The sequence below is a fragment of the Nicotiana attenuata genome, chromosome 2 (assembly GCF_001879085.1).
Source record: "Nicotiana attenuata strain UT chromosome 2, NIATTr2, whole genome shotgun sequence".
Taxonomy (NCBI): Eukaryota; Viridiplantae; Streptophyta; class Magnoliopsida; order Solanales; family Solanaceae; genus Nicotiana; species Nicotiana attenuata.
Genome location: NC_031990.1, coordinates 21,738,660 through 21,747,486, shown reverse-complemented (window position 1 = coordinate 21,747,486; position 8,827 = coordinate 21,738,660). Strand labels below are relative to the sequence as shown.

Genomic DNA, 8,827 nt, shown 5'->3' with positions numbered 1-8,827 from the left:
GAATAAATTTGGTGTCACACCATTTTGGTGTGAAATTTGACGTTAGGGTGGGAAATGGCATGGATGAAGAAAGATTAAATATTATAATTATTCGTCCAATAAGCGATTGTTGTATACACCGCCGCCCAGTCGCCAAATTGCCATATACAGCGACGCCAAAACAGATTCTGTTTACCGCACACACTTCCAACACAAGATACTCTGTCGGTCCTTTTTTTACGCGCTCGCACGTTCTCAGCACTCCCCACTACTTCCCTTATTTTATTCCCCCGTCATCACAATCACCCTAGTTATCACACGTGGCATGTAACAAGTGGACAATCACATATTTTTACGTGACAGCCCTGTCATCCTAATACAAACCCTATATAAAAAATCTTTCTCCCTCTGCGTATCTTAGCACAACATCCGCCCATTTCTCTAGCCTACGCATTCGCGTTGACGACCGGCCGACTCGCCGGAGTTTTTCCCCGTTCTTTACGGGTCAACGATTAATCCAGCTTCCTTTTTAAAATAAAAACTTTCTCGAAAAAAACGCGTTATATATTCACTTTAACCTACATTCCCTCTTCGTTTTCATCAACAGGAAAAGAGAGAGAGAAAATGGGCGTTGATTACTACAAATTACTCAAAGTGTCACGCAATGCGAGTGAAGAAGATTTGAAAAAATCGTACAAGCGATTGGCGATGAAATGGCATCCGGACAAGAACAGTGAGAAGGAAGCAGAAGCGAAATTCAAGCAGATATCGGAGGCTTATGATGTGCTAAGTGATCCACAGAAGCGTCAGATCTATGATATATACGGCGATGAAGCGTTGAAATCGGGTCAATTCGATCCGTCGTCACCTATGAATGGTAATGGGAGAGGATTTAAGTTCGATTCGCGTGATGCGGAAGATATTTTTGCGGAGTTTTTTGGTGGATCGGATGGGTATACTAGGAGTCCTACTGGTGGTACTGTACGGATTAGGAAGGCGGCGCCGGTGGAGAACAAGTTGCCGTGTAGCTTGGAGGAATTGTTCAAGGGTTCTAAGAGGAAGATGAAGATTTCAAGGATTGTTCTTGATGTCACTGGGTAAGTAAGCCTTACATTGTACTAACACTAACAAAAGTATTTATGAATGACATCATCCTCAATACTTATTTGCTAAATTCTGTATGTTCAAATTTTTTATGTACAATTCTCAGTATTCCGGTTTAATTTTATTACATGATAGTTGTTGATTGGTTCTATTGGGCGGAGAATTTGGCAGTATGTGCTTTTGAGTTTTTTTTGTTTGTTTTGTGTTTGGTGGACATTCTGTACCCACCTCAATTAATCTACTGGGTAGCCAGTTAAGGCCATGAGCAGAGGCATCCAAGTGAGGATTGGAACAGCACCCAGTTTTGTAGTTAGGATACGAATCTAGATCTCTAGGGAGTTACTCCCATGCGTCAGCCTCTAGGGCTCTAGGCTTCCCTTGAGACTGTGCCGTTGAGATTATTGCACAATGTATCAAAACTGTAATGGGGGATATGCATGGATTGTATAGAACGAATAAATGATAATTGTGAGTCTAGGGAAAGTTCTTTGATTATCATCGAACTGGCAGAAATACATTTAATTTAAGTTATGCTTGTCAGTCAGGACAGCACCAAAGAGAGAATATAAGTGATTGGTGTAGTATGAAGTCAAGGTCAAGAAATTAGATATCAAATTCAAGAGGTACTGATACTTTCTTGAATGTTAGATTATCAAAACTGATGCCCAACATAGTGTTTCAACCAATTTTAGATGTGACAGTTGGAATTAAGCCGAAGGATTTTATAGCTTTTTGACCATTTAAAATCAAGTCCGCAACAACCATTTGCAAGTGTCACTTGTGACAACAAAGTTTCCTTAATGTGCTTTTACCGTCTGCCTCTTGATGAAGTGTGTGATAATTTTGATGTAATCCTGATTACTTGGTGTGGATTTTAGTGGGAGACTGATAGCGCATTGACATTCCAATTTCCATTAGTGAGAGTCTTGAGCGAGCTATCTTTCAAAGAGTTAGATGTTGTTGTTTTAAGTTCTCATTTTGAAAATGATGGAAATTGAAGGTAGAAAATTGAAAATTTTGTAGTTTACTGACTCCAGAATGATTTATTTTAAGAGAATACAATACCTTCGGAGACCACCAATCTGAATGTATTCTTGAGGTAGTGTTTTTCCTATGCATTTACATACTTCCAGTTATTTTAGACTTAAATCTACCTTTGCAAGAATGCACCTCTGCTTTGAGGAATTACATGTTACAGTTGGGGAAGACATGCTTCTATCATTTTTTTTATTGCTAATCAGTCTAAAATTTTGGATCAGAGATCTGATTTAAGGATCAAAACTACTTTCCCTGATAAATTTCTAGATCGATACACTATACAGAATGTAAGTTTAACATTGCTTGCTTATGATCACAAGGGAAGTAGATTATTCATCCAGAATATTTCATTTCCTGCTGGCAATGATATATTTTCTACATAAATTACAGCTGATAGGAGGTCAAATTTCTGGCTTCCAAAAGCAGCACAATTATTTTTTCGGAGGAGTGGGGTAGGAGGTTGAGGGGATAAGACAACAATGACTTAACAATGGAATTTTGTGAACATGTGATTACTAGCCTTGCATATATTTTATTTAGAAGTTACAATCAATTATTTTGCACTTAATGAGATTTAACTCTGGGTCTTATCCTCGTCAGTTTTGTCTTCCATGTATGAACTATATTTGCAGTAAGCCTACAACTATTGAAGAGGTCTTGGCGATACACATTAAACCTGGTTGGAAGAAAGGCACAAAAATCACTTTTCCGGAGAAAGGGAACCATGAAACTGGAGCTGCACCTGGCGATCTTATTTTTGTAATAGATGAAAAGCCACATGATGTCTTCAAGAGAGATGGAAATGATCTAGTGATCAATCAGAAAATCTCATTAGTAGATGCTCTCGCTGGGAAGATTATCAACTTGACTACTTTGGATGGAAGGGAACTTACGATACCAATCACAGATGTTGTTAAACCAGGACATGAGCAGATAATCGCAGATGAAGGAATGCCAATATCAAAAGAACCTGGGAAAAGAGGAAATCTGAGGATCAAGTTTGAGGTTAAGTTCCCGTCAAGGCTTAGTTCAGATCAGAAATCGGATATCAGAAGAGTGTTGGGCAGGACTGCTGACTAATCCAGATCTTAACTTAAGGTGTCACTAACACTGACTGATTGTGGAAGTGCAATGGAATGTAAATACTTGGAAAGTTTATGCTAGACAGGAGAATTGTGCATAGTAGGATTATTGTTTTGACGATGCCTCTCAAAGTTTAGTTTTATTTAGCGCCATAAAAGGAGCAATCTAGCAGCTATGCCAGCTGCCTATGTAATTCTCACGTTGGATATTAAACACCTAAGGTAGTTTACGAAGTTTTAATATTTTATTTGGAGGTAGATGCTATACATCAAGTAATTGGAGTCGGGAATAGCTTGCTATTTTGTTCTGGTTGTGAATTTCAACTGTGGGCTGTGGTAGACTGGTAATGAAAGTTGTTGGTTTTTTGGCATTGTCATGTCTGGTTTTCTGCCATTGGCATGGATGAAGTATTTTTCCTTTGCCATCTTTCGTTCATATGTTTTGCTTTCTATCCAGGTTTTGGTTTTACATTTTGTTCCTCGTTAGCCCAGAAGAATGTGAGCTTTTCTGTTATTATGGACATTTATGCAGGGCTTTGTTGAATATAGTAGTTGGATTTGGAAGAGAGATCCTATGAAACACAAAACATGCAAAGGCATCTTCTTATTCACACCAATATAAACCAGTGACAATTGTGCTTTCATCACCCTTATGGAAGTGATGAACCAGAGATTGAATAAATACATAAACAAACATAATGGAAGTTAGGTGTTGCCAGTTATTTCATCGCAAAGGCGATAAAGATTTTTGGACATTCCACTAACATATTACCAGACCCTGATCAAATTAACAGTGCTGCTCTGTTATTCTCAATCTTCTTCTGCAGCCCATCTTTATCTGCTCCCACAACTTTATCAACTACTTTCCCTTGCTGTATCAGCACGAATGTTGGCATTGCTTGCACCCCATATTCTTGAGCTACATCCTGTTTTCAAACATTCAAAATTCATTGTTAGTGACAGAAATAAACAACCAAAACATGCAAGCAAAGCATATAATTAAAGTTCATGCAGCCAGTTCATCCACATCAATCTTGATGAACTCGACGTCGGTATATTTAGCAGCAAAGTCATTGATAATTGGCTCCATATGTCGGCAAGGACCACACCATGTAGCTGTGAAGTCAATAACAATCTAGCAGCCACAAGAAAAAGAGCCAATGATATTAGTAATATTTTCTTTTAAAACTTTGCATAAAAATCCAGCAAAAACATTTACCAATTTGTTTTTTTTTTTAAAGTACTGTCAAAATGGAGCTTCCATTTTGCTGAAGAATGGAAATGGGTAACTTGAGTCTTCATGGGTAGAGTTGCTGACAGTGCATTAGTTTGATGCCAAGCAGAAGAATTGTTGGCACCCATTTTCTCAATAAAGATATTTGCTTTTAGAATTTTGGGTCAGTGGAAAAAATACCTTCGCTTGATGCTGGACTTACTATTTGGCAGGGACTTACTATTCTTTAGTAAGTTCAAGACCAGTCATATGTGATTGCTAGTAATCTCACTTATAGAAAATTAAACTCTAGTTTAGCTTTTGCTTTTTGTGTTGGTGCTGTACTTAACTATTGCTAATAGTGGGGTCAGTACAACTTTATTCTCATACTCTCAATTTTCGCCCATCCACTAATTTGTTTGCTATTATAGAGAAGCTTTAATAAGTACATATTCTAAAATTTTGAGAAGGAAAATACTTCATATTAAAGCAGCAGTGGGACTACAGAACATTTTTGTGTTTTGATAAAAGCATTGACCATATCAACTATTGTTTCGTACTGTTTCAAGATAGCTTAAGGCGTAAAACTTCCCTATAATGTATAACAGAAGGGGTCAGCTAGATAGCATTTATTACAGCAAGTTGATATATAGATGGACTCTCATTAACGTTATTCTCCTAAAAAATATATATAAGAAGCATACTTCAAAATATAGTCGCGCTGTTTATTTACGAGTTACAACTCTAACGGTGATGGTCTTTCCGTTTATATGAACTNNGGCAACGGCGCCAAAATTTGATCACGCCCAACTCTAGTCCTAAAAGGATAAGCGTTCGTTGCAAATATAATCCGGTCTAAAAGTCCGGAGTTGAATCCCACAGAGAACTAAGGCTTAGCTGTATCTGTTTAATATCACCAAGAAGACAAGATTGAAAATAAATAAACAGCTGAAAAGTATCTATGCTTGAATTGTAAACAATTAGAACAAAGGTCTAAAGTAATGGTTTCCCCCGTTGTTGATTTCCTTGGTTGTATGTTTCTTATAGCGTTGACTTAGTTGCCTCTATCAATCATGAACTCTCCAGCTATCATAAATCTCTCTCAAGCAATTATGATAATTTACTAGACGCACTCTCTCAAGCTACGCTAGCTAGATTCACATTACAGTTCACTTAGATCGCACCCGAGGTATCGTTATCTCTAATCCAACCTCTAAACCCTCGGTTATGACTCTCGCCTATACTCCGGGAGTGATGTTGTTCAAACAACTACCTAAATATGCACTCTCTCTCAAGCAGATACATAATAAATAGGAGCGGCTAATTGAGGATCCTTTCAATTAACCACAATCAAAACGTAGTTGAACAAATAGAGATAAACAACCAATTCAAAACTATATTAATATAACAACCAATTCATCCCCAAAAGATTCCATCAAAACCCTAGAAAACGAATTAGCTATTCATAATAGTATGTAAAACTACAATACTAAAAATTATAACCAATAATGAAATAGGAAGAAGAAGGAAAAACTCGTTTAGGAATTCCGCGTCTTGCTCCTATTGTGTTCTTGACTCCTTAGGTCGAATCTCCGGTCTCCTTAGCCTCCTTAGGTCTAAATTATGTCAAAAATATGTTAAAAATAATGTCTCTCCCTTTCTTGGCCGGCTTCCTTCGTTTCATATAGGGTTTAGGGCTTAAAATCCCGTGTTTTTCACTTTGGTCCCTGAAGTTTACGCGTCCTGCCACGGTCCTACCGCGGTTACGCCAGGACCGCGGCCAGAGTGGCCTTCAAAATCTGCAGTAGTGTTCTGCCGCATTAGGTCCGTCGTCACAGTTTCAATCGCGTTTTTAACCCTGTTCCATTTGGAAATTGGAAAAACGTAAAACATGAAAGTTGTACCCCTTTGAGTTAGCTTTCCAACCATATATTGTGGAGCCCAAATAGAGTCCTGAGCGAAAAGTTATATCCATTTTACTAGACAGTACGCGATATGCCTACTCGATTCTTCGTTAGCTCTAACTATCATCCGTTGACCCTCAAACACGATCCCGACTTAATTCCTTGAGCTTTTACTCAAACTTCAAAGCTCTAAATCACTTGAGTTCATTCCATAATATCTACATAGCTCGGAATCACTCCTACAAGGCATAAAACACACAGTTAGCGCAAAACACTAGCAATTAAAGCTCAAACTCAATTAAAGTGCAGTAAATTAGAGTGTAATAAGCGACTAAAATACGTAATTATAGCCTATCATCAACACCCCACACTTAAAACATTGCTCGTCCTCGAGCAATCAAACTACACTTTTTTTATAGACACAACCTTTTTAAAAAATTCTCCTAACTCATCACACCAAGAGTAGTTAAATAGAGTAAGCACAAAAGCGTAACATCTTCACCTCAAGATTTGACTCACAAGTACAACGCGATATTCACAACTCACCCACTTACTCTAACATAAAGATCACTGATATTACCTTTCCTTCATGAATCAAGTGCCCTCACACAACAAAAGAGAGTAGTTCCACACAATAAAATTTAAGAACACTTAGGAACTCAAGATAAAAAAAAAAATTCACTCACTCTCAGAAATAATATTCATATGCCACAAAAGATGCACCATAAGCTTGCCCGTAGTGTACTACTCCACTAATCGAGCTCATTCAATCTAGGATCAATTAGGACTTTGTTTTGTTGTAATGTAGGCTACAGGACGGGTAGGATATATTTAGATATAAGAGTGACTACACCTCCCTAAGCACTTTAATACATATACTTTAATATTCAAACCCCATACTTATGTCAAACCAAAATTCCACCTTCACATCAATGTAAATTACCCCATTCTTCTTTAAGCACACTTACGTCGAGAGCCACCACTTATCAAGGAATTTTTTTTTTCACAACAATCCAACTATATTTTTTTTCAATTCAAGTGGCTCTTCCTTTTTCAAAACAGTGCAACTTTCTCCTTATTCAATTAGTTCCACTCAAAAGCCAAACCAACCATCCCACACTTTAACTTTTATCAAGTTCATAACAATTCAAGTGTTCATGAGAGGTGAAAATGTTCAAATAGATGGTTAATTCAAACAAATGGGTAAGGCTTGTAATGTGGTTGCCAAAGAAAAAGGATTATAGGCTCAAAGAGGTTAACTACGATACATAACAATTAGGTGGGTAAATATACATATTTGGCTCAACAAGAAAATGCCTATATCACTTCTAACACTGAACAATACTACTATTTCGCTTTACAAATACACCGGGCAAGTTCTAGGCATCAAATGCAATGCACAGAATAACACCAAACCTCACACACACATGGCACATAACTCACTCAGGATTGGATTCATCAAGACACTCTGGTCAAAGCAGTTAAGCAAATTTAAAATCATACAATTTAAGGTACTTATACAAGAGTCAAAAACTGAGCTTAAGCGTCACAACCAAAGTACTCACTATTCTCAAGGCATAACAAAGTCAAGAGATATTGCTTCAATTCAACACAACACAATGACTCCTATTCCCAAAAAAAAACTAACTACACCCGGTTCAAATAAAACCCTTGGAAAAGAGCCGTGGCACAAAGAAAAACCAAGGGGGAATTATTACACTACCTACAAAAAATATCTTTTTTTTTTCTTTAGACTTAAATCCCTCAAGAAAATTGTCTAATAGATCCATCGTCGGGAAAAGTCTAATCTTTTAAAAAAAACTATTTAATTAAACTAATACAGCTAAAGTAGCATGAAAAGTCACCCAGACAATCTCATCACCCCACACTTAAAATTGTGCATTATCCCCAATGCACACCATAACTAATAAAAGGGTAAAAGAGACTCCCTGGTAGGCCAAAGGCCGAAGCACTAACAACTCATGGGGTACTCAGACTTCTCTCAAGCTTGGTCCTTCGTGCGGGTACCTCACACTTAGTTCCAGCCATTTGGTTTGCTGTTGCATCCTTCCAATACCTTTGCTTTCCATTCTCCTAAAAAAAATAAAAAACTTGACACTACAAAAATAATACAATTAAAAAACCTAAAAATAAATAAAAGAAAAGCAATAAAGCTGGGTTGCCTCCCAACAAGCGCTTGATTTAACGTCGCGGCACGACGCGAATCACTTTTTGCCTCCACCTCGAGCTTATGAATTGAACCCCAAGTTTTGCTTCAAGCTTATGATTATGCTCTTAGCCAAAAACTTTAGATAAAATCTTATGCACTTTGTTGGCCCTCGACCGAGGAGTGTCACCTTGCCTAGACGGCCTTGAGAAATCCAAAATATAAGGCTCATCTACCTCTTCCTTGGACTCCTTTTTATGCTCATAAGGGTGAATTTCCATTTCACCGTCTGAACATAATGTAGAGAAGTGTTTGGAATGAGGCCCAACGCGCTCAAATA

The 8,827-nt window shown here is 37.6% G+C and overlaps 2 protein-coding genes across 2 annotated transcripts; one reads left to right on the top strand and one right to left on the bottom strand.

Moving 5' to 3' along the window:
- On the top strand, positions 380 to 3,633 carry LOC109205219 (dnaJ homolog subfamily B member 1-like). Its single transcript, XM_019367907.1, has 2 exons — positions 380 to 1,076; positions 2,754 to 3,633. The coding sequence occupies exons 1-2, from the start codon at positions 604 to 606 to the stop codon at positions 3,199 to 3,201; spliced, it is 921 nt and encodes a 306-aa protein (XP_019223452.1). The 5' UTR covers positions 380 to 603; the 3' UTR covers positions 3,202 to 3,633.
- LOC109217363 (thioredoxin H2-like) lies at positions 3,986 to 4,565 on the bottom strand. The gene is made up of 3 exons (XM_019381605.1): positions 4,448 to 4,565; positions 4,216 to 4,319; positions 3,986 to 4,129 (listed from the first exon to the last, which is right to left on the bottom strand). The coding sequence occupies exons 1-3, from the start codon at positions 4,563 to 4,565 to the stop codon at positions 3,986 to 3,988; spliced, it is 366 nt and encodes a 121-aa protein (XP_019237150.1).

What these genes read in the sequence shown, in the direction of transcription:
- LOC109205219 (XM_019367907.1), top strand. Translation starts at nt 604, where the DNA reads ATGGGCGTTGATTACTACAAATTACTCAAAGTGTCACGCAATGCGAGT. An exon ending in ATTGTTCTTGATGTCACTGG is followed by an intron (nt 1,077 to 2,753) that starts GTAAGTAAGCCT and finishes CTATATTTGCAG; the next exon opens with TAAGCCTACAACTATTGAAG.
- LOC109217363 (XM_019381605.1), bottom strand. Translation starts at nt 4,565, where the DNA reads ATGGGTGCCAACAATTCTTCTGCTTGGCATCAAACTAATGCACTGTCA. An exon ending in ATGGAAGCTCCATTTTGACA is followed by an intron (nt 4,320 to 4,447) that starts GTACTTTAAAAA and finishes TTGACTTCACAG; the next exon opens with CTACATGGTGTGGTCCTTGC. An exon ending in TTGATGTGGATGAACTGGCT is followed by an intron (nt 4,130 to 4,215) that starts GCATGAACTTTA and finishes GTTTGAAAACAG; the next exon opens with GATGTAGCTCAAGAATATGG.